Here is a 25,860-nt window from a genome sequence, read left to right as displayed (position 1 = left end):
AACATGAGCTGTATGTTGGCATCTTTGTGGATTAACGTGCACAGCGTGAAGAAAATAAACTGAATAAATACCATTAACTCCCCTCAGCGATGCAGGATCAGTCTTCGCCGCAGCATCTCAAACGTACAGTCTTTGTCTTCAAAAAAATAAATATATGCCATGTATGTACAGAGCTGAGATGGTGGCGACTTGAAATAACTGGAGCTTTCGTCTGCAAAGCTGGTGGTTGTGGTTCCTTAACTGAAGTGACTATAATGCAAGAAGCGATTCAGAAACGATGGGGTAAAAACCAGGAACGGCATCTTTCCCACAATCACGTACCCCCCCACCCCCCCCAAGCGTAGATGATAATGAAAAATAAGAAGACGATGGCTACTGGCTGTGACATGATACTGAAATGGGCAACGGTGTCGCCACGTTTGACACGAACTCAAATGACAGAAAAACTCTGATCGTGTTGATGACAGACGTTGAGCTGCAAGACGTCCTGACAGAAAGGCCACTGAGAGCATGCTGCTTCATCCAGACTGCATTCCAGACGCCACATGCTACATGCACAGGCGCTACGATGCAGCTGCACAACAGGAGCCACACTGGGTTGGGGGGGGGGGGGGGGGCGTTAAGCATTTTATATCATTACTACTAATATAGTGTCACGTCATCAATTGTCTTCTTTATGTTGCTTTTATGACTTAAACGATGACCTTTGTTTAAGTTCAACATGCTCTCCATGAACTCTGCTGCTTTTTTTTTTTTTTTTTTTTAAAGTGCTTCAGATCCTTCAGGGTTAGAACCAGGCTTTGGTTCTGACTGGTCATGCTTAATTAGAGCGGATTCATCTTTCATTGAATTCATTTTCCTCCCACTATCAACACTTTATCTCACCCAAAGGTGTTGCTTTGATGAGCATTTTTCTCGTGTTTTTGGTTTTATGGATGTCAGAAATTGTCCAAAGCCAATAAAGGGGTTGATGTCAGCAGGAGGTTTGATCAGCACATGAGCGGTGATGAAAAGTGATAAAGGCGCAGGATGTTTGGGGGGTGGGGGGGGCAATGCATTCACCCTGATCTGTTAGAGGCCTCCAGCAACAGCACAGATTCCACTGAAGCCATATCATAAAATCTTTCATCAAGGTGCCCCAAGGTGGTGCTGATATGAGACTGTGGGAAACCAGGGGTGGGTTTAGGACTGGTGAAGTGATGGGATCTGAAGCCATGACCCTGATGGCAGAATTGGCCCACAAGCACTCCTCTGAAGTGATGAGCATGAGAAAAACACAAACTTCCATTTCCCCGTAAAGACACCGTGTCCAGTTCAAGCAGGCAAAACTAAATGGGAGAAACGAGTTTGGGTTAAAAAGCAACGTTCTGCTCCATTTCTTCCAGAAATGTTCGTTTTGTTCATTCCAGTGGAGGGAAAATGTACTCGTCTTGAGCTGATGGTCGGTTACAAGGGCAACATTTCAAGGCGTACACACACCCACAGACACAGACACACACAGAGCGACACACACGTACAGAGAGAGAGTGGAGAGTTTAAAGGGAAAAATAAAAGTTTAGTGGAAATAAAGTACAATTGCCTTGGTGAATATGGGACGATGAGCTGTGGAACATGATGTTATTCTAACGTCTCTCCGGGAGAAGAGCCCATTATGAAAGACCATTATTAGAGCGTATCGGCACATCAAGGAACGAGCAGGACGGACGAGATGTTTCGCACTTTCAGGACGTCATCACCGCTCCGCTGCAAAACCCTGCCTGGCCAGTAAGATGGGCCGATGTGGCTGTTTACTGTTTCTGCCTGAAGAGAGAAAATTTCTAAGATGAGTTCAAACCTCCCAGAGGTGAAAGGGGGCAGCAGTAACACTCGAGTGTTTCATCCCAACTGGAATAAGACCACCCAAAGAACATGCTTTTAGTCAAAGGCTCGATCGCCAATCCGGTTACATCCTGATGCGTTGGGGGTCGGGGGGTTGCTATGGGCAACCGGTGGGATTCACGGCGGGTGGGGCTGACGGGTTTTGCAGACACCTTTCCTCCTGCTGAGAGAGCAGGAGTTCTTCGTCAGTAGTGTGGCGCAGAGTGTTCGGCACGGATCGACTCGTCTCTCAGTTTGTTAATTCCTCCATTTTTCTCGGATCCGCTTGTTTTCCGTCGAGTCCCTGTGGCGGCGGCAGCGGCGGCGCAGCGTCTTCGGTGGAAGGCCGAGCCGTGGCGCCCGCCGCCCCCCAGGCCGTGGGTGTGCAACTCCTTCTGCCTTCCACAGAGTCTCTGTCGTGCGCCTCCCCCTGCACGGCGTCTCCGCTCAGGAGGCGTCCGTCCTGTCAGAGCCTCTCGATGTCCCTGTATTTCTTACGCAGGATGGAGACTTGGTCCTTGAACAGGACGGGGTCTAACCTCATCTGGGAGTGCACCAGCGGCATGCCGCCAAACCAGCTGGCGAACTTGTTCATGCAGGTTTGTCGCTGAGCAAAGTGGTCCGGATCGGCCCAGCGGGAAGCTCGGGAAGACTGGTGGGAACAAAAAAGGAAGAATTTCAGAGTTTTCTTGTGAGCTTTAATGCTTGAGAAGCGATTGTGGAGTGTGACATCAGTGAAGGAGCCGTTCTGGGATATTGGTCTTCAGACTTTACTACTATAGTGCAACAACAGTAGCATCACTGTTAACACTTATTAGAGAAGCACCGCATTAAAGTTGATCAGCAAATCATCAACTGATCAGCTGTGCGATAAATCACGGCTGCTCGCCTGTCTGCTCCGAGTGATCTATCCTGTTAACCTTCAGGTCATATTGAAGAATTGAACTGGAATAAATCATCTGTTGTCTGTTAAGCTGGTGACACACCAACGTCCCTGAGGTCAGGAAGTCTGAGCTGGGGTGGGGGGTGTACCTGTCCCATCATGGTCTCCTTGTACTGCTTCTTCTGCGTGACCTTGATGGGCGGCAGCTTCGTGACAGCAGACACCAGGAAGTTCATCAGGATGTCCTCACAGTTGGCCAGCTGGTCCACCATGTTCTTCAAACTTGTGGGTATGAATTTGGTGTAGAGATAATGGTAATACCTGTGAGGAAGAGGAGCGGACTAAAAAGAGGGCAGCGAGTGTCTTTCTGCTCAGTTGGAGGCTTTTTCTGTTAGACCTGCTGCTTCTGCTACATGCCTCAGAACCTTACAGTGCAGTTTACATGGTGCTGATGAAGGTTTCAACATGCATGTAGATAGTAAATGATATAGTCCACTTCTAATTACTGGCTGTGCCCTGATTGATCTGAAGGCCACAGATGACTGCAGAGAGGCAAACAATACGTGGCAGATATTTGTGTCCCAGGAGGAAGTCAGGAGGCGTCAGCAGACCGATGGTCCAGTTGGGGTTGGATCGACTGAAAGCGATTAAATGTGTGGCTGCAGTAATTAGCTGCCTCCAGCCTAATGGAGGGTTTCCATCGCAGCTGACTGACGCCATGTTAAAACCGAGAGCACGAGTGAGTTCAGGAACTGAGACGGACTCGCGTCACATCACTGGAGGAGGACCGTGACGAGACCACTGTACCTGTGGTAGATGGCGGCACCGGTCAACACCATCGAGTAGTCGTTGGTCCATTTGGATGTGTAGCCCCAGCGCTCCTTGTTGCTGTCCCAGAAGTGGCTTCTTGCAGGGTAACCTACGATTCTCTCTGGAAAACTCTGCCAGACGGTGAAGGCGAAATCCACCTGACACACAGATACACAATGGTCACACACACACACACACACACACACACAGCATCTTATGCATCTGCAACTTCTACAGAAGTGGAAGTTCTTGAAGTTTATCTGAACAGGATGATTCTTTCAGTTTTGTTGGTATTTATTCTAAAGTGACGTTCACGGACAGCTAAACAGGAAATTCCAAGCTTCTGGGTATGTTGGCTGATGTTTTGTTTCGAGCCGTGAACAATTTTCTTTTTGGATTTGTTTGTGTTCTCGCTCCCGCTGTGTTGACAGTAAAACTGTGAGTGGGCTCAGCGTTTGGGACTTGATGTTCCTTTTCAGTGCCATCGCAATCTTTGGTACAATCGGCAATTCAGATTCAGCATCTGGCTTCCCATGGTGCTGTGCCAAAAGCACCGGGGAAGAGTCCCAGCATCATGAGAAAAACCAGAAATGCCTGGAACATCTCAGTTGTAAATCAGGAGGCTGATGCAACCTCTTCTAATCAGTCCTTCTTGTGCGCTGGTGTAAAGTCAACGTCCACAGTTTTCATTCCTGAGAGGCAGCTCCACAAATGCACACCAGCCGAATGTCTGGCGGACACCAAAACAGGAAACACAAACCTCTGTGGTGGACAGCACGGTGTCTTCGTCCAGGCTGAGGACAGCGTCAGTCACGATGGTTTCATAGGGCAAAAAGCGGCTGCTCATCACCTGTGGGAGGAAGTGACCTCAGTCAGATTTCCTGTTTCAAACGTGTCATCTTTCATGATGTACACTTCAAATGTTCACAAACAGTATAAAACAGATGATTAAATGCACAAACATCGTGAGTTTATTTTATATATGTTTAGAATCTGACGTCAGCTCAAAATAATCCAGATAATCAAACTTAACAAGGTCCAATTTCCACCCCCACATCCTTTTACTAATCTTGGAAATTCCAAAAAAGTTTCCCAGGGTTGGAGGGACCCAGTAATCACTTCCTCATGTCCTGAGTCAGTGAACACAAGGTTTTCCTTTGGATATATTTTGGGATGGAAGCAGCATGACTCAACCAGGCTGTGAAGCAGTCATGTGACGCCACTGATTCCACTGCTGTAGGAATCCTGCTCTGCTGCATGTGTGAATACCGAAAACTCTGGAGGACAAAAGCAGCTGGAGACAGAATCGGTGCAGTTGAGCCTCATTCTGGGAGGAATTCAAGAATGAAAGCTTTATAAATTTTTAATGACTGCTGATAAATGATGATGAGACGTGCGGGAAGCCACAACATCAACAGATGGCGGTGCGTGTTTCCGTGACAGCTGAGCCTCGTCCTTCCAATTGAAATCAATAACATCAGGCAGACCTAAATCATGTGTCCTACACGGCTCAGATTTACCGTCTTCTGTGTGTATTTAACAGCAAATGAAACTAAACCCTGTCATGCCTGGTCAACCCAGTTACTGGAAACGCAGCGCGAGTGTGACTGGTGGGAGGATGTGGGGTCACACTCTTGAGATTATTTACATGAAAACTATTTGGTGTGTTGAAAGAAAGCTCTGATGCATCAACAGTGGCTTCCTGTTGAAAACCGGGGTTCTTGCTGTAAGCTGGGTGCGAGCTTCATCTCAAACTGCCTCCCACACCAACCAACCAGCCATTTAATGGCAGACACAAAACGCTGCAAAGACCGGCGGCCTGATTACTCAACGCCGCTCTGGCAGATAAAGAGTTCTTTAGAAAGTGCACCTGAAAAGGCCACTACATTAACATGTAAGTTCATTCTGCCAGGAGACTAACTGCATCTTCAACAAGCTGAGTTTAGATGTTACTTGTGCAATGATGCAAACGGTGCAGAAAGCATCCAAATCAGCATGAATAATTACTTAAACTCTGCTTTATTATTGCTTTACCCCCCCACCCCCCACCACTGGGGGTCAAGACTCTTTCCTCCCACAGCACTAATGATTTTCAGGGCAGAGAAGTCTTCAGAAAGAATCATTATTCAGCCTGATGCGATGGGAAAACGGGACAAAAATGCAGCTGATGTTGATTCAAGGCCGTCGGAGCTCACAGCTGCTTCGTCACACATCTGCTGGGCTTCGCTCCACCAAACAGGTCACATGAGGTGGACGTGTGGAGATATTATTACTGCAGTAAATGTATGCAGAGAAACTATCTAGTTTAAAAAAAAACCCAAAGCAAAGCCTTTGTGGTACAGTCAGAGCAAGAGAGATGAGAGGAAGAAGAAAAAGGAGGATGAGACGCTGGTGTTTTCAAAGCCCAGATGGTTTGTAATGCTAGAAGTGTGAAATATTAGCCTGAGGCCTCCTGCTGCTCTCCAGGACTGAGCTCCTGCAGCAGAAAGCTGCCTGCAGCTCTTCACCTCCTCTCTGAAGGACAGTGGAAAACCAGCACTTTCTGCACATTCAACTAGTTGTGGGTGGTGACGGTGGTTAGCGGGTGGGGGACGGGGAGGAGGGGGGGTGGTTTGAACTGAGTAAATCCAGGTTAGGAATACCGATGATTTCAACCTTGAAAGGTGAGCGAAACTTCCTGCAGGAAGGTACAAGTTAAGACCGACGTGTTCAAGTTAAGAGTCAGGAGTCAAAACAGAATGACGGGACAGCCAATACGGACGAAAAAAAGAGTGGAAGTAAAGGGAGGAATATGTTGAAAGAGATGGTGAAGAAAGGAGAGAACTAAAGGAAAAGATTTTTTTTAAAAACCCTCTTTCACTGTGGAGTAGAGGAACACAGCTTGGCTCACCACAGTAAACGCACCAAACCACAGGCTCGCTCGCACACACACACACACACACACACACACACACACACACACACACACACACACACAGAAGACAAGTACACTACGCCTACTGTAACAGCCTGATCCCGCCTGTGGTGACTGACAGCCTGGGAGAAACCACTCAGGGCAACGGGGGGAGGGGAAACCATAAACGGAGCTGTCTCAGATCGCAGGTGATTCCGTTTAATGTGAGCCCTGACAGCAACAACCAGAGGCAAACATCAGCTGGTAGGTCCACATGTGACCTTTGACTTTGACAACAAACCCGCCACACAGCCGCGTCTCCCTCCAAACAGTAATGAGGCTGTCACAATAAATACGCGGGGTTCGGGCCAACGTCTCGCTGCAGGGTCCAAGCTATGGGATAAACATGCGGCGTTGCAGTGTCAGTCACACTGTAGAGAAAATAAACGCTTCTCTGTTTGCCGAGATGGAACCAGTAACGTTAACGCTGAAGAACGGCCCTCCAGCTAAAAGCTAAATGTTTTAGCTTGCTGGATGAGCAGCTGTTCTCACCCCCCTTTGGAATCCCTTAACATCTCTGCCACCGTTTCCAAGCTGTGTGCAGAGCAGAACATTGGTGTTGGTGGAGCTGAGTTTTCAACTTTCTCTTTTCGTTGCAGATGAGAGTTCTGTTGATGAGTCCGCATGCTTTTGATGCGTGAAAAGACTGAAAAACTCCACCTCTGTTCTTCCCACTCTGAACTCTGTTAATCTGGGGTCACACTTCCAATCTGCTCATTTCCTGTTGGAAAATGGAGCGTGATATTTCAGGTATAATGACATATATGGGTTTCTATAATACCCAGCTTATCCGTTTAACACCTGATAAATAAGGCAAAGTTGCTGGTTGGTTGTTTAACACCAACCATAATCTTCAGCTAGAGCCCTGAACACATGCAATAATGAGATTTGAGTACAAACATGGATGAGAGGATTAAGGTTTATTAGGAGGACTACGAAACAACCCAACCTGGAGCATATATGAGGCTGTGTTTTGGATCTTGGGCATGGCTTCTGGGCTGGATATTGATTCTGTTTAGTTTAACTGCACTTTATTTCTTCAAAGCAGCTCAGTTTTTATTATTATTTTGCAGCTATTATGATAAAAACTAAACACAGTGTACTAAATATATTCAATTAAATTAATGCCATTATGTGGTTGCACACTATGACCTCCTTAACTTTGAATACGCATCAGCCTCCCAAAGTATGATTCCATTACTGAGCCTTAATTAAAACCAGTCCAAACATCATCAAGGCAAAATCATTTCAAACTCATTGGCTTTTACAAACCCTAAGCAGCACAAGTGATTCAGTTAAGAGTGGACACGACGCGCGAGGAGTCTTACTTTATTCTCTCCCTCGATGACGATGACAGGCACTGAGGTGGCGGGCCAGCGGTGCTTGGCGGGCAGAGGCTTGTCACAGTTCCACAGGACAATAATCTGAAGGAAAGAAGAAAGGGTTGAAGAAACCTGGGCCATACGACAATGGAGCCAGTTCGGTTTCCTACAGCCTAAACTGGCAGCGCCTCATTGAACATGCGACGCATCTGTGACCTGCAGCGAAGCAAACGTCACTTTATTACAGTCTGATTATTATAGAGCTGGCGGGGTCGGGACAGTTATAGTGGTCGGAACAATTCAGCCCATAATCAATCATGTCACACTGTCAGGATTCATTTTTAGCTACCAAATGTTAGCGGTTGCGGTTCGCAGGGTCGATCTACCCTGAATCTGCTGGTGCTTTCCTGTAGGATTGCATCGTGCTATATATGACCCTGGTTATCCAAGCTAAAGGTCAGAGGGCATCAAATAGAGTTAACCTTCTGCTCGCTGACATCTTTAATATTCCTCAAAACACACACACCAGATCACAGATGAACATCCGAAAACCTTTCTGTTCACAAACGTCCCTAATTTGATTTATATGATAGAAGATGTTTGTTTAAACCACCTCATTACCTTAATAATCACTATCAATCATTGTTTTACCAGTTTTATTTTAAATGATAAAGATTAGCTCTCATTAATCTCATTAATTAAAAGGATTAAATATGGATGTAATTGTATCGGTTTTTTTGCTTTTAATAAGAAAGTCAAAGTAGCTTCATATCCCAGGAAGCAGGACTGAAACACCAGGTCAGGAACCAAAGCAGAAACATTCCTGTCAAGCTACATCCGAACCATCTTCCTTTATTAATTTTCAGTTGCTGAGCTAACGTGCGCTTATGTCACAAGGCTCCATCCCAGCGGACATGCGGATGTTGTTCTAATGTTCGGCACAAAGGCCGACATCAATATTAACACCAAATTAGAAGCTGTGAGGCATTTAGACCCCTTTGTTAAGGTGATGCTCAGACCTGTGAAAGGTAAAAAGAATGACACCCAGTGGCTGGATACACACCAACACATTGTAACTGTTATGAAAGATGAATGAAGTGTTGGTCAGATACAGATGGGTGAAGGGTCCTAACATTAATCAGCACTTGCAGGGCTCCATTTCAGCTTGATTGCAAAGACAGATGGTGTGTGTGTGTGTGAGCGCGTGAGCTCAGCAGGCCTCTCGGCCCGCTGCTGGTGTGCACGTGCACCTGCCTTTGTGTGAGGTGAAGAAAAATGAAGAGGAAAGCGTTGGTGCAGGAAACACTTTGTGCACAAACGCAGCCAGCAGGAGGCCACTGCTGTGTCAGAATTCAGAAAGCTTTTTTGTGTCCAATTTAGCCTCAGCTACACTTCGTTCTTTTACTCTCCTCCTTCCATTCACTTATTTATATCCGTTGCCTCATCCACTCATGACCCAGCAGCAGTACACTCATTTCTTCCTTTTTTCTGTCAGCAGAGAGGAAGAAACCCCCCAGCGGTGTACCTGGCTCACCACTTTACATGCACAGCCCGATGAGCATGTAGACAAAAACAGAGAGGAGGTGGCGTTACTCGTTCAACCTTCGGATATGAGTAAGCGTCTCTAAGAATAGACCTGCTGTCCTTTTGAAAACAAGCGTGCTTTTTTCCCTTTGAAAGTCAGGCTCATCCGGGATACTGTATACACTTAAGGTCAAAGGTCAGGCAAAGCCCAGGATTACAATAGGCCGCTGGTCAAATTAGTTGCGTTTATGATGTGTACCTGTGCACAGTACTGGGACTTGGCCACAGCTAGCAGAAGCTTGAGGATGGGCTGGGACTGGGACACCAGCGGGGAGACGGCGTGGATGACCGCTGTGAACTTGGCGTACGGTCTAATACCTGCAAAACAAGAAGAAGGCTCATTAATGCAGTTCAGGGAGCATCAGTGAGTCAAAGACTCCTGCCCAAAACATTCAGAAGTACTTTTATATGGAAGGTTCATGCTGAAGACGAGTCTGGCAGCAACACAACAAAGATGAGTCAACTGTCAAGGATGAAACTTTTCTGGCCAGATTTAAAACATTGGATTAATGTGAAGAAGCTCTTGATCACCCCCTGAGCAGACAACTCAGAGCTGATGTGGCTTTAAATTTGCCCTGATGTCATGCTGGAATGAAGTAACTGAAGCTGAAAATGAGCAGGAAATAAGTTATTGGCTAAGACGGATCATAGAGGACGTCCAACTTTTCCTAATTTAAATCTAATCTAACCACGGCCAACAAAGCGTGACAAAAACAGGAGAGGCAAAGGTTTGATGCGTGTGTATATGTGTGTGTTCACCAACACCGAAGCTTGAATTTTATTCCCTTTAAATAAGTTCTGTAGGCTAAAAATTGGGTGTGTTTGTTTGGTTTTTTTCACCAGTGTCAAATGTGAATGTGTAACTAGGCCCCACAGCCACATTCATGAAATATGGAGAGAAAACCTGCAGCAGAATAAATATGTGGAGCAGTTCTCAAATGTTGGACGTGTAGCCTTCATTCCGCCTGCATGACGTGATGCTAAGAGCTCCTGTAACACAAATACACATGATCCAGCTCTTTAGGCCAGTTAGCAGCTTCGCTGCTTACCCAAGACTCAGAAAATGTAGCCCAGAGTACCTCAGAGCTGGTTTATGCATGTGTGTGTGTGTGTGTGTGTGTGTGTGTCTGTGGGTCACGTATGAAGACTTGTTGGGAACTGTAGGGCTGCAGCAGCAGCAATACCACAGCTGGCTTGAAAACCAGCGACCTACGAAGTGTGCACGTGAACGTGCACCTTGGTACGCGTGTGTGTTTCAGCAGAACTAATACAAACATCCATCAAAGGTCCATTCCTGAGCGCCGCTCGCTGAGGCTGGAGGAGGGCAGTCGATCAGGGCTGGCACCCATAATTCTGCTGTTCTGACAAGGTCCAATTCTACGCTCAGGCAGCACCGAAGCGCCTCTCTGGAGCTGAACCTTCCTTATGAAGCCGTTAGCATCGCAGTAGATGCGACCTAAATCTGAGTCTGGCACATGAATCCAGAAGGGGTCAGGAGCAGGTTTCACCTGCTCCTGGTTCCCGAGGACCTGCTGAGAAGGTGCAGCCTGAGAGAATCTGTCAGGAATGAGAGCAGTGAAGGGTTCACCGATCCGGATCTACGAACTGGTTTGTGTGTTTTCTGCTGACCCAATGTGGCGTAGTAGAAGGGGAAATCTCCCAGGTGTCCAGAGTACTGCGGCAGGACGAACAGGCCCCCGGGGTGGCTGTTCCACATCAGGGGACTTCTGGAACTGTGCTCCAACACGCGGTCCTGGATGATCTGGACACACATGGCACGACAACGTTTTACAACCCAACGTCCAGGAGGACCCATTAGAAACAGTCAATGAGCCTCGTTTCCAGGCTGGACACAAACCCTCTGACCAGCGGAGCTCTTGTTTGTGAACAGCTTGTGCTGCTTCCATTTGTTGTCTAACGACAAAGAAACATTAATGATGAACTTTAACGAGGAACATAAAGGAGAATCTCAGCCATTCTTCTGTCAGCTCTTAACTTGAGCTTTTATAGCTCCAGTCCTCTTTGATAGCCCTGCCGGTTTTCTATAATAAAACTCTGAACTGTAACCAGCTGTAAAACCTTGTTAATAACAGCTTTATTTTCCTGGGATTGAATGCAGCAGTGGGATGACAAAAGTCGGAGTGAATACAACCTCAGGAAAACCACCCGAGTGAGGTCAGAGGACTCAACATAAAGGAACTACATGTTCCAGAGAGCGCTCTTGATCAATAAACCTTGTAAACACAAAATGTGCCACCACAGCAGGTGAAAATCATCCAAGAAGCTACCAAGTTATTCAAAACCTGTTAGAGGATTCGAGCGGCTTTGAAAAGGAAGTAAAAGTGAGTCTGTAGGCGTTCGATAAAAGTTAGAGGGCGGCTGAGCGTGTGGACGTTTGCGTTCTATCACCTCAACAGCAGCTATTGATTAAGGTCGACAAACTGAAATAAATCTCAGCTATCGTGCAGCTTTTTCCAGCAAAGGAACCAAACTGTTGTTTTATTCCAGGTCGTCTTTTTTTTTTTTTTTTTGAAAAGGTTGAAGGAGCCTTCAGACCTTCAGCCTCAGACCAGTTGAGTGCTTGGACACCAGTTGGGAAGTTCTGGTCAGTCCAACAGCAGAACGGACACGGTGGGATTTATTATCCGAGGAGTTTAGGAGGGAAAACCCACCACCAGCTTCACTTTTAATGACTAATGATTCATTAGTTTCACCCAAATCCAAAAGCTGAATGTATGTTTATGCATCAATGATGGCTGACGGTTGTTAAAGAGTTTAATGGCGGAGCCGCAGGGGGCTGCTGGAGCAATATTGACGGAACAGAAAGTTCACCATTATGGGGTCTTTTGAGGGGGCAACGAGGAAAATGGCGCTATTTTTTTCTCCAGCTGTGTCTCTCAGACAGTCGATAACTGTCGATTTGCCTCAGCCGCAGACGAACTCCCAATCCCTTAACTTCTCTGTAAAAACACTTAAATACCACCTTAGAAAACCCACAGCCTTTACGCCTCACGAGGGGCGATTCTACACGCTCGGCTGCAGCTGCGTTTCCCCGTCAGCAGCCCTACAGCCAGGACATGATGGACGAGCCAATCTCTGCCCCGAACAGCCACAATCAACCAATTAGAGCATGATAGATAAATCCCGGTTCTCCTGTAACATGTGGCTGTAGCCACCCTTTAATAGGCCAGTTTATTAGGGCTACTCGCAGCACACCCAATATTGACCTTGTGACTGTCTGCTTCCTTTCGCTGTATGATATGATGGATGCGTTTCCTCTGCAGTCCACACACACACACACCCTCTCACACACACACACACACACCCTTCTACTTTGACATAGAGCATCACAGAGCTGTGGCATCCATTATTTGTTGTTTGAATTATTCAATGAATTTAAACCCATTACCACATAAGAAATATTTAGTACTATTTAAGTGTGTTAATGAGTATTGGTGTTGATAGCACAGATTTGTGGGAGCTGGGGTGAACAGGCATGCGTGTGTGTTTGTGTAGGTGTATGTGTGTGTGTGTGGGCTCACACAGTTTGGATTAGAAAGTGTTTGTGTGTACGTGTCTAAAGAGATACGTACGCAAGAATCAACACAGACCCGCAGTGAAAAGGTGGAGGAGGAAGAGGAGCGGGGTTGCAGCCTCTCGACACGATGAATAAACCATGTCGCTCGTTATCTTGCTGGCTGCCACGGCGACGCCATTTACATGTGTCACCCCTTCTCCTCTTCATCCTTCCCCCTACCGCTCTGCTCTTTTCTTACAGGACAGCCAGTCAGGATTAAGTGTTTAACACACCCACAGCCCACACACACACACTCGTGCACACACACCGAGCTCTATCTGAGAGTCCTTTTTACGAGAGTCACCTCTGTCTTGACAACATGTCACCGGGGTTAAGCTCAGGCAGGCGGTGCCACATATCTGAGCTGACATGCCTCGGTACCCATACAGAGGTGTGTGTGAGTGTGTGTGCCTGGTGTGTGTACATGTTGAGATGAGACATTAACTACTAACCAGATCACAGTGATCTATCATTATTACTTGAATGCTGAAGCTTTTGTAAGTTTTGCCAGTACTCTGGAATTTCATTGGAACATAAAGCAAAAATAAAACTTTTCAATCTGATAGTTTCTCATTTTCTACATTATTCTAGGAGGTTTATTGTTGTAAACTGGATTTTCTTCCCCCAATTGATGTTGCTGAAGTATGAATTTTACTAACATTAATGACATTGATTTTCTTGCAAAGTTGCAGCTGCACAAATATTTGACTTTTTTCATTTAAAGATGTTTCATGATCTTCAATTGTTCCAATAATTCAGCAGTGAGGGAAACAAACAGCCCGCGTCCAGAAACCCTCTGTTAAATTTGCAATGCTAGCTGAGAGCAAAAGCAGTTAAATAAGACAGACGACTCTTGGTCAGTGTCTGGTGAGCTGACAGCATCCAGATCCACACAAGGTTTAACTATGACTCCAGAAAACTGGGATACAGGAGGAAATCCACCGGGAGATCGAGAGCTCGTGCACATGTGCGCGTGTGTCTGCGACAGCTCACCTCCAGGGTGGTCAGCACTATCTTTTCCACAGAGGAGAAGTAGGCCTCCCACAGGAACTGAGTCTGCTGTCTGAGGGACAGGATCTTATCCTGGTGGATGGAGTGCACTGTGGTCGGGATCTGCAGACGACAAACAACAGTCAGCACAGTCGGAGCGGGGGCAGACGGTCCAGAGGACGTTCACGCTCTCCCAATGTCAGTCAAATCAGGTAGGGAAACGGATACCAGAAGATGCTGCAGGTTAAATGGATAATGTGCCGTTCCATGTTTGAAGCTACAAAGAATCCTCACTATGAAGCATATTAAGAGCTCCAGCGTTTTTATTCCAGAAGTTAATATCTGAAACTTTCACACACGTTCTACATCCTGATGAATAAAATCAGTGTATTAAAGATATTCTAACTAAAGAGAACAGATACATCTCCTCTGCCCATCAGGACATCAGGAAGTGCTCGGATGATCGCAGACCTCTCCCGGCTCACTCAGACGGAGCGCCGGTGTTATAAAACTCAATGTCAAACAATATTATTAGACACTTCAGTCAAATTAGGATTTAATGGGCATATAATTACTTTCCTCCCCATGAAGCTCAGGCAATCCCAGCTAAATCCATTTGCTCTTTCTATTTATTTGCAGGCTCATAATAATGTAAAACTCTGAGTGACATTTCCAAATAGTCAAGGACTTGTTACGCCGTCTGAATCTCTGTTTAGCTGGGAAACAGCATAGGAGGGAGCGCCGCGGCGCTCAGGATGCTGACAGCTGGAATAAAAACAGCTGCCGCGTGTTTGGCTGAGCGACTGGTTCTGTCGGGTTTGCGTATCAGGCCGTTACCTGGAGCAGCAGCCTCTCGTCGCCGATGACCGCCGCTGTGTTCCAGTCGATGATCTCGGAGAACGGCAGCTCCCAGCCATTACTCAGCATCACCGGCACACATGCAGCCTGCAGGAGACACACACACACACACACAGAGAGAGACACAGACACACACACACTTCAGGATGGATGTTGAAAAATCTGCACAGCCTCTTGTTATTAAAGCCTTATATTTTGTGAGACAGCGTACAAATAAAGCTTTTTAAAATGGAAACAAAACCAGTTATTCAACTGTCCCATCTGGGCAGCCGTAGACACTGAAGTAACGTGTTCAATTCCATCGTCGTCACCAATCTACTTGAAAATATCCATAAAGAACAGGAGCAAAGATAAAGTCTTGGTCCATGTTGATCAACGGCTCAGTTGAATCTAACATCAAATGCACGCACAGCCGGCAGCATCTCAACCATCAGATAATCAGAAATAAGTTCCAACGTAGAATCCAGATAAGGCTGCAGCAGCAGGGAGGTGCTGATAACTGATGATTTCAGTCTCACATTGGAGAGCAGATCAAAAAGAAGATGTGAAAAATAGCAGTTTAAAGGTTAAAATAAATAGAGAGTGTGTCTCCACTCACTCACTCCTTCAGAACAGACATTTCTTAGCAAAACATTGGCACAGTAATGAAAAACACTCATTTAATAATTACTCTCGGGAACATTGTCCTTCTAAAACATTCACAGCAAACAAGTAGAATTCAGCTATTTCAGAATAGAGATTCATTTATTTTAATTGCCTAGACAAACATTCACTCAGTATTTATTGAAACAATCGTATTCATGTAGTTCAACGTCACCAGAACTATTAAAATCTTAAAATCACACTATTCTAAAAGGGAGGGAGTCCTTATCATGTTATTACATCGTTATTGAACAATAAGGATAGGTAAGTATAAAAAGGTCCTAAAAGCTGCAATAATGTCAGGAAAATGTTTAAGGAGCTCAATGTCACCTCTGGATTGGCCCTGGGCTGGATGGAAGGATGACAGCAAGGAAGAGAGCTGCCTGTGTGTGTGTGTGTGTGTGTGTGTGTGTGCGTGTGTGTGTGTGCGTGTGTAATGAAGGCTATGTCAGCTCCAGGTCATAAAGGTGTCACCTAAACCAGAGGTTTGTCCCTCAGTCTCTGTAAACAGATATAAAACTACCACAACCCACCACACAACACCCCCCCGCCCCCTCCTCTATATATATTCCATTTAAATTTCTTATTTCATGGTCTTTAATCAGTGGACAGTTCTGTGCCACATCTATTTCATTCTTTTGGTTTTAATTCTAAACAGGACAAACGTGTCAGAAGTGATGAAGCTGCAGTCTTAACGTACGAGTCCGGTGTTACCTGGAAACTGCTGTGACCATCTGCCTGAAGATGTTGTTTGAACCCTGCTTAACTCACAGTTCCACACAAGTGTTCCGCTCTCCTCAGCATCACCACTGCACTGTCCTTTACCTCTCCTTGCCTCCCATACAAGTGTGCTTATCTCACTCTCACTCCCACCACACACACACTCCCCCCCCCCTCCCCCCCACACACACTCTGTCCTCTTTACTGTGACTCTGAATTCATAACTGAGAAGCAGACAGAGCATTTACAGACTCTCCGCAATCTCTGCTTGAAGAGGTGTGTGTGTGTGTGTGTGTGTCTTTTACCTGCAGCGCCTCGAGGAAGCGAAAAGAACCCAGCCGTCTGCCCCGGGGCACCAAACAGAAGGTGGAGTTGTGGAGCATCTCTTTGTAGTCGTACCTGCGCAGACACAAGCAGGAAACCGTCTCAGTCTTCGCAAACACATTTTCAGACCAATAATCCACTAATGTGGCCGTGGCTGCCGACAGCTGCTGACTCTTACAGTCAGTCACATTGCGTTAAAGAGAGCCTGCGGTCCACACACTCCTGCCTTCTCCTCCTCCCTCGTCATCCCTCCATCTCTCCACCGAGGTGGAGCGTATTGCTCTGCAAACAGGGTGATCATCCCTGTCAGAGGTAATGAGCTGTGAGTGACACCTGCTTCCACCATACTCTGTGTGTGTGTGTGCACGTGCACAGAGGTTTACACAGATGGACCCAGGCAGACAGAACACTGACTGTCTCGCGTGCGCAGTATTTGTCTTCTATTCTTTATCACGCTCGTGCACGCACTAGAACACACGCCGACGCACAACCGCTACGATTTTGGGCCAAAAAGCCCAACCCACCATTTCAAGCTTTTCATTCATAACAGACGATTTAAATTTAGAGTTTCGTAGACATGAAGGCACAGTGTGTTTTCTAATTATGCACATATTTCTGCAGTATTACAGAAATAAACATTGGGACTTTAAATATTAATAGAATTAGCTTCTAATGACTGATGTTACTGCAGATTTATTCATCACAATAGTTGGTGAGAAAGAGGAGGAGTAGCAATATTTCTTTGTAAAGAAATATTGAATTGTTACTAATTTAATTGTGTTATTTTTTTTGAAGGGGTATAGAAGGGAATGAGGACTCATGGGGGCTGTTGCAGGTTGGGGGTTAAGAGACTGGTGAGGCAGAAAATCCTTTTTCATTTAACCATAATCTATACAAGGTGAAGGTTGCGCGACTCTCCCTCTTTTATTGATGATGCAGGATGTACGGCAGCCTAGACACATTGTGACAGACAGGCTGCTGAGCATCTCCTGTCGGTGTTTGAGGACTCACGTGCACGTGCACCCACAGTCTCCCAGTCAGCTGTACACCGTTACATCGATACTCATCACCCCTCCTCTGAATCTGGGCTGGTTTTTTAACATTGCGTGTATTCTATGGTGTTTAGTGGAGTATTTTTAATTTCCTGCAATTTGAACTCGTGTTTTGAGCTAAGTGGCAGAATTATTTATTTAAATTACACATCTGGAATAGCATTAGCTACCATCAATGCTATTGGAGCCACTTTGACCGAACTTCCCATGGTTTGGATGATTCTTCAGGCGAACTCTACTGGTTTGCACTTCACACAGGTTTAGAGGCCTTAACTTTTACTATCTGTCCTGCGTTGCGAGTCAAGTGGAACAACATCTCAGCCTCTCATGTGACCTTGAGTTTGTAGCGAGAAACAACATTAGAGCTGCGCGCCTGCAGGCTGGGCCCGTGTGTATATTTGCATTTTTCTTTGTGAGGCCGATAAAGGAAGCAGATGTGTGGGAATGGCACACTGGAGGGGTTTCACCATCGGAAATGATCCAGCAGAAACCGGACCCAGAAGCTGGTATGTGCAGCAAAGGCTAGCAGGTGACCCCCGTGCATGACCCTGCTGCTCGGCACCCACTGGCGCACCTGTGTGATCGCGTCCTACAACTGTAAAACGCCCACTCAGTGGCAACGTCTGATACACAGTTGCTATGACAACCTGTCATTTGGTGCTGCCATTTGCAGCATGGATTTTTATTTAAATTTCAGCATTTTTTTAATTTTTTTTTAATGTAGGCTCATCACTTACACGGGATGGTCAAATGTACATGCAAAATAGGAGACACTAGAAATGAGGATGAATTTGTAACAGCAAAAACAAAATAAAAAAACCCACCAGCTCAATGTTCCCCTCTCAGTGCAAGTATCATCTAGTAAATACGTTGGCTGCCAACAGATCCTTTGGAAACAGCACTGAGAAATGTCGCACAATTAAGACTCACATTAAAGTTAGTCAGGAACAACCACATGTAAGCGGAGTTTACTTTGTGTTCCCAGCAGATGCCTGAAGTGGACCTTCAGAGTGAAGCTATAAAACCTAAACGAGCCTCAAGTAAGCAGAGGGACAAAAATCTCATTTATCACTTAGGGAGGCTGGAGCTGTTAAGTTCACAAAAAAACGTAGTTTAGTGAAAAGTGCACCAACGCTTTTGAAAGGAAACCTGTTCTGGTGATTTGTGGACAACTGGGTGTCATATTTTCTCCTCAGTAATGACTGACTGATTCATCTCCTGCACATGAAAATGAACTTCAAGTTGCAGCAGTTGCCCATGAGAGAATGTAAATGTTATTTATCATTATGGATGTCAGAGCACAGATGTGCTCATTTGTCTCCTAAATAACTCCCAAACAGTCTAAGGACAGATTCCAGCAGTAATTAAACAGCAGCCTCATATTTGCCATAAACACAAGCTGAAGCATATTGCTGTGCATGTTCCCGTGAGAGCACAGCAGATGTGCTGGTTATGTGAGCTCATGGACACAAAGGGGGGCGAGCTGCGTGCTTGCATTCAGGATCGCAGCCGCATATGTGTGTGTGTGTGTGTGTGTGTGTGGAACAAAGATAATGTGTGCACATATGCGAATACAACAAGATATGAACTTTGGAGCCACATCTGTATTTGTGTGTGTGTGTGTGTGTGTGTGTGTGTGTGTGTGTGTGTGTGTGTGTGTGTGTGTGTGTGTGTCTACCCTGCAGCTGTGAGGAAGAACGAGTCAGCATCAGCATGTGTGCATCTGGATGGATGCCTTTATAAATTTCCTTTAAGCTTCCTCCTCCTCCTCCACTAGTTTGCAATCTGCATCAAATCCATTAACCCAGGCAGCACTCATTAGCCAGTTTATACTAGTTCTAATTGGACTTGTGGATTGGAAGAGGTGAGAGATCCTCTTCATCGCACCAACAGGTCCTGCTGCCTTGCAGGTCGGTCCTCACACACACTGCCGATCTGACACCACCGTGGCCGCTCTGGCTGGAGGTTCTGGGTACAATGAGGAGTTTCTTATAGAAGGTTTCAGAAGCAGGGCCAGACCCCACTGCAGGCCCCCGCAGGCTTCATGCCCATGTGTGATTGTGCACTGCATTTCCCCAGAAACAGGCTGAAGACTAGAGCTTCAGATGTGCATCAGCTCAATTCTGGCTACAGCACAAGTGAAATACTCAAGTTCAATGTAAAGCACTGATTTTATTCTAGGGACTGGGTGACATCCTGGAGTATTCGCCAACACAACTGGTGTGTTTTGATGATGAGTCCAGAGGTGTAGGCCAACATGTGTGCTCATCACGGATGCCTTCACGCACGTGATGACAGGCTTTTCACCTCATTACCAACTATTACTTGAGGAGGAAATCTCGTGTGATTGTTCTTTTGTGTGGATCTCTCACCTCTTCCAATCCACAAGTCCATTTTGTATGAGATTTTAAAGTAATATAAGTCTTTTTTTACACCTTTATTTCAAGTATGCACTTCTGAATAAAAGCAGTGATGCAGCTGTATAACTCGGGCTGTATAAAGTCCTGATTGAGGTCGGCAGCCTGTTGGTTCCCTGAAGCTCTGTATCTCATCATGCTTCACACGTAGATGCCTGAATATTTTACAAATGTCCCGACAATGACGAGTCTCCCCGCCACAATCCTGATTCACGATGACTGCTTCATCCTTGCAATCTTTTCTATTTGTCCTCTCACATTTTCCCCACCGCCAACAGATGGAGGCAATTATTCAGATGCATTTAGTGTCTGAGCGGCAGTCCCCAAACACACGCGCACAAACACACTCTGAAGCGTGCCTCAATCCAAACTCAGCAGCTCACATTCTACACGTATCCAACATTATTCGCACAACAGCGTCGGGACTCTCACTTCACACCCTTTCTCAGCGCTCGACTGTGGGATCTTGCAGATGAGGGGGTCCAAAAGTGGATGTGGATGCTCACTGGAGACCAGCTGTGCTTCACTCTGCTCTTCCAGATGGCCTTCAGGAGGCCTCACAGTGCATGCTAGGGAAAGGGTGTGTGTGTGTGCGTGTGACTGGGCCAGTCTCAGATTTAGACATGTCAGCACATGCTCTGCGGCTGCTTCTTTTTAAATACTGACAAACTTTGTCATCAGAGCCACTCAAACGAGGAGGGCAGAGTCACCCCCCACTGGGATGTCCTTTCATTTGACATTAGAGGCGCTGTCATGACACATCATTCTCTCACATCTTGAAGATGGGAGAAAAATACGCTCGCTCTCCCTCTTACACACACACCTACACACTTGAATCCACATTAATATGCAGCCACACTAACCCCCTTATTTTCCAAAGTGCCACCCTTCATCAGGGTCCCTTCTGCCAACAAGAGACCAGATTACTCTGCTCCAATAGGTGGATAGAAAATTAATCGTGTCTAATTCCTCGTCTGCAAACACACTCTAATGTATTCTCTGTGGAAAGTCTTCTAATTCCAAATATAAACCAGGTCCTGGAGCCACCTGGGTCCCTCAGCTCACTGATCAGTGAGTGCTCGCTGCAGCAGCGCTGTCGGCAACATTCAGAAGATGCCAGAGACACGCGACTGGATGAGAGGACAGGCAGGGTTCTGAACAAACAGCTGAGCAATGATGGGAAATATTCAATAATCACTGCGGTCATTTTCTGCTGCTGTTGTCATGTGATCTTCAAGACTCTTAACTCCAAGGTAGTTTTCTATATACAATGACCTGGATGATTGAGAATCTACACAGACAAGACTCTTAACTGGAAGTCTGTGCTTGTATATGAACAGCAAGTCATATTCTGCCTTTAAAACCCATGACTTGTTTGCCAAACATCATAGTTTTATAATAATCTACTTTTTGCTGCATTGTAAATCTATTTTAGTTGATCAAAACCTGAAATTTCTAAATAAATGTGAACGTATCCAGACAGTAGCACAAATGAGCAGCAACATGCTACATTCATTTGATTGGTGCTTAATTACTGTGTTTAATTTCATTCAAAGACTTTGTGTGTGTGTGTGTGTGTGTGTGTGCAAGAGAAAGAGAAAATGAAGACAGTGAAGAGTCGGTGTCAATCAAAAGCAGAGCCATACTCTACCCTGTGGGTTCATCAACACGCTGCGGCAGTCACACATTGATTGTCTGCCGGCGCCCATCTGAGCGCGTGCACGTGTGCGCTCATACGAGCATACAAAAATATTAGAGTGACGGAGGGAAAACTTGAGAGCGGTATCGCACGTCCACCATGATGCAATTAGGATTCAATTTAGATTCCTGCATCAATTATGCAAACATATTCAAGAGTCATGTCAAATATTGATGGGCTCTTCAACTTCTCAAACTGTATTCATTAAGGAGCCAAAACTTAAGCTCCACTCCCTCATTAATCATGGATAGATGTCAGCTGGAGGTCTCTATTCAAATTCAGGCCACACCGCATGGGTCCACATTACATACATGTTCCCCCGTCGCTGTCGAGGCCCCTGATCGTCATCTGTCTGCTTTACCATAAAACCAAGCGTCTGCATATGGATGTTGAATAAAATTGGCTAAAATTAGTTAAAGAGGATCCACTTGACTCACTTTGTTATTTTACTCCCAAACTACATCAATAATGAAACAGGGAATTGCAAGAAATACCAGAAGCTTCAAGGCAGAAACTCCTTTTTGCCTCTTTTGTGTCACTGACCTCTGAGGCTAAAAGTGCTACCGTGTCATGTGACACACCTCTGAAGGTCTCACATGACCCAGGTTAGGCAACTAATCTGGGCGGGGTCACCGTGTTGGGGTCAAAGGACTTGCTGGTCTCCATCCTGAGAAACAAAAGTGAAGCCTGAACATTTCCGCTGGGTCTTGGTGGCTTTGATTTTTGCTGAGCTGGCAGCAGTGTGTGTGTGTACCTGTGTGTACCTGTATGTGTACCTGTGTGTGTACCTGTGTGTGAGTCGAAGCTCTGTTTCTCCATCTGAATGCATGATGAGGTTTTCCTCTCCATGTCAGACCACATATGTTTCTGTGTGTTTGCGTGTTCTCAAACGGCTATGATGAACCGAGACTGCCCTGGCTGCAGGCTTCCCCCTCAGTGCTGCACTTGGCTGCACTCTGTGTGTGCGTGCGTGTGTGTGTGTGTGTGTGTGTGTGTGTGTGTGTGTGTGTGTGTGTGTGTGTGTGTGTGTGTGTGTGTGTGTGTGTGTGTGTGTGTGTGTGTGTGTGTGTGTGCACAGAGAACAGCTGTTCTCCAGTGCTTCATAGGGAGGTCAGCGAGAGACATGGATGAGGCACAGCTGGGGCCCCAGGGCTTGTGGGAACTGTGTCTTGACGTGGGACATGAGAGGGGAAAGAGACACATGGGGGGGGGGGATAAGTTTTAAAACCAGAGTTTATAAATGAAGAGCAGTGAATGAGCAGTCAGAACCACCAACCATGACTATATTAGGTCTCATTAATATAAACACACCACATTAGTTTGCACACTGGAATTTTCCCCAAACACCAAATATGTTGGGATTGAAATAAAAATATATACGAGCAGATTTGGGGAGGCAGCAAAGCAGACGGAGCAGAAATGAAGGCAGGCAGCAGACTTTTCTCTTCATTTCTATCCTGTCAAAACTCTGAAGCCTCATAGATGATGTTTAGACCGAGGTGCTGCTACATGAAGAACACGCCGAGTTGCGATTTTCCTGTACGGATCCTTAAAATTAGCACTGCCAGACGTGTTGCAGCTATAAAAATCCTGGAGGAGCCAACAAAAGCAGCGAGTGTCGATGGGAGGGTGACGTCATGTAAAGCTGCAGAAACCACCGTGGCGTGTTCACAGCCATGAGGTCGCAAAAATGAGTCATGGGAGCGAACCACAGATGACCGGACTCTTTTTCCTACAAGTGTATCAGGACATATCAGCCAAAGTCACTCAGTAAACTGAGAAAAGCCTTTTGTATCACAATTAATCCAGCTTTTAAGCCCATAAACAGAGAAATGATCCCAGCTGGCCAAGACTGAGCAACTCCAACAAAGAGCCACTGAGATAATGCCTGTTTCGGGACAGCAGAGGACATTTTATAGGGCTTTGGTTGACAGCAGGGTCCCTGCTGTGGAGGCAGACAGGAAAATCCAATAAAGCTTTACTAATAAAGATGCATTCCTCCAAAAATAAAAAGAAATAAAAGCCGTTGTACGTACACCGTTAAAGGAAAAACCAAAGCTGACACACTCCTGTCTGCAGCATATATAAGAAGAAGACCTGCATCCTGCGTCACTGAAGCAGAAGAAAGATGGAAAAAGAAAAGAATCCTTGCTAGAATACAATTTACACCTTTTGGTGAAGATTGTGAGAGTTGTTCAATGAAATGAACCCTGAAAAACTCCACCTCATAACAAACACATAAAAGGCTCATCATCAGTTTTGATGACCCAAAGAACCGAAATCTGCTGAATTATCCTCCATTTCCCTGATACAACCCAATTTGTTTTTCTTTGGCTCCATTGTTGGTCTGACTTTGCTGCTCAGTGAAACCATCTTCCCAGATGTTGAGCAGCGGCTCTTATCAAACGCCCTCGTCTGCTTCGTGAATGAAGCAAGCGTGAACATGAAGCGGCTCTTCCTGCTGGATTTAAAGATACCTGCCAGAGTTCGTTCGTTGGAGGCTGTGGAACAGTCACTCACATTCCTCCCAGATCTGATTCTCCACCTGCCGTCTCATTATCTGCATTTTCCTGCACGTCTTCCTAATCTGGCGTTCTCAGAGTGAGTGTTCTCCTCTTTATCTCCCTGTATCCGCCCATCTGGCTCTCCCTCCAGGAACTGATCGTGATGAACAGAACAGTGAAGAAGAAAAGGACTTTGAGCTTCAGAATGATGTGTGCGTGCACACATACGTCCACCCTTTAAGTGATGGGAATCTGATTTAGGCCTTATGATACATGATCGGGGAACCCTGAGAACTGCGGTTGCTGCATGTGTGTAAGAGAAGTTGTGAGGTGCAGGCACAAGCTGCCCCAAAACGTGCTAGCTTTAGCCTTAGTGCCAGCACAACAAGCATCCAAACACGTTTCTACTGTCTATAAAACAGTAAATCTTAGCCTGGAATCACAAGTGTCTCCCAGAAGAGGCCCTGCAGACTTCCCACGTTGGGTATGAATGGAATGTTGGGTTAATCATATCCGTTCACAATCTGAGCAGCAGACAGACCTCAGTGTGTGTGTGTGTGTGTGTGTGTGTGTGTGTGCGTGTGTGTGTTTGTTGGGAGGGTTGCAGATGGTTCCTATTACAGAGAAGAGAATGTCAAATCTCAAATACTGGCTTTTGGATTGTACCAGCAGGTCACATGGTCCATCTAGTCGTTCAAGCTAACCCGACTTCATCAGCAGTCAGATGTCCCCGTCGCTACCTAATTTTAGCTTCTCCAGCATAAAACACAGAATACAAATAAACAACATTGATTTGTCGTCTCTTAATTTCAATGATCCCATAACGTGATGTTATTGCCATGTAATGTTCAGAGCTTCTTCTGAATTTAACAATGGCCAACCGTTTCTTCAGGCCAGACCAAATGGAGGAGACTAATCTGGCTTCTTTGATCTGACTCGGGGAGCGAGCGTCATCTCCAGGCCCAGAGTGTAATCCTCTCCGGAGGGACAGCCTCACACCAGCTTTGTCTTGTTAGACACCAGCTCTGGAACTCTTTCTACTTCCTGGAAGTCCTAACTACCCTGAAACTGGCGCTGAATTAACCATCCGTGACAGATGAACCTACACACAGCACAAACAAATACACATCATTTCTGTCCGCATAGAAGAAAATAGATGCATGACATCAATCAAAGCAGAGGGAACGAATCGGCTAAAACTACGAGCGGTGATGTTTAATCCCACAATAATGGATTTACCTCCAACTGAGAGTCCAATTACAAGAACTATAACCTCTGATCGTAGTGCTAATCACACCAAGAGCCTCAAAGCTTGGAGCTTGGTCACGCTACTCGGTTTTCCCCATTAACAACTAAACACAGAAACTAGACAGCTCCAGCTGGTTTTAAGATGTTATTACAACACGTCTCACCTGTGGACTCTCCTTCAGAAAAACGAAACAAAAACCTTCCGAATTCCCCGATTTTCCTCCGTTCTCCCATCACCATTTTAAGAAACAACAAAGCAGGCTATAACTGTAAATGGAATTTTGGCGAATGCGTCCAATCCCAACATTACCATTAAAGTGCTTTTCAGTTTTTTTCACTTTAATCACGTTTCAGACCACCAACAGAGTCATTTTCATTCAGCAGCATTCACTAAATTGACTGTAGACAGCAGGACCCGAG

At 45.8% G+C, this 25,860-nt stretch overlaps 1 protein-coding gene across 1 annotated transcript in view; it reads right to left on the bottom strand.

Moving 5' to 3' along the window:
• Positions 1-744: 744 nt before the first annotated feature.
• The window catches only part of ext1b (exostosin glycosyltransferase 1b), a 71,760-nt gene continuing 46,644 nt past the window's right edge, over positions 745-25,860 (bottom strand). Inside the window, exons 2-11 of the mRNA XM_003969253.3 lie at positions 16,502-16,595; positions 14,814-14,921; positions 13,980-14,099; positions 11,039-11,171; positions 9,609-9,727; positions 7,832-7,927; positions 4,311-4,400; positions 3,548-3,708; positions 2,890-3,061; positions 745-2,509 (exon numbers count right to left, since the gene is read on the bottom strand). Coding sequence (XP_003969302.1) covers positions 2,324-2,509; positions 2,890-3,061; positions 3,548-3,708; positions 4,311-4,400; positions 7,832-7,927; positions 9,609-9,727; positions 11,039-11,171; positions 13,980-14,099; positions 14,814-14,921; positions 16,502-16,595 — 1,279 coding nt within the window. The 3' untranslated portion in view covers positions 745-2,323. The remainder of the gene's footprint in view (positions 2,510-2,889; positions 3,062-3,547; positions 3,709-4,310; positions 4,401-7,831; positions 7,928-9,608; positions 9,728-11,038; positions 11,172-13,979; positions 14,100-14,813; positions 14,922-16,501; positions 16,596-25,860) is intronic.

The sequence above is a fragment of the Takifugu rubripes genome, chromosome 12 (genome assembly GCF_901000725.2).
Source record: "Takifugu rubripes chromosome 12, fTakRub1.2, whole genome shotgun sequence".
Taxonomy (NCBI): domain Eukaryota; kingdom Metazoa; phylum Chordata; class Actinopteri; order Tetraodontiformes; family Tetraodontidae; genus Takifugu; species Takifugu rubripes.
Note: the sequence above shows the minus strand (reverse complement) of the source record. Positions and strands in the feature narration are given on the sequence as shown.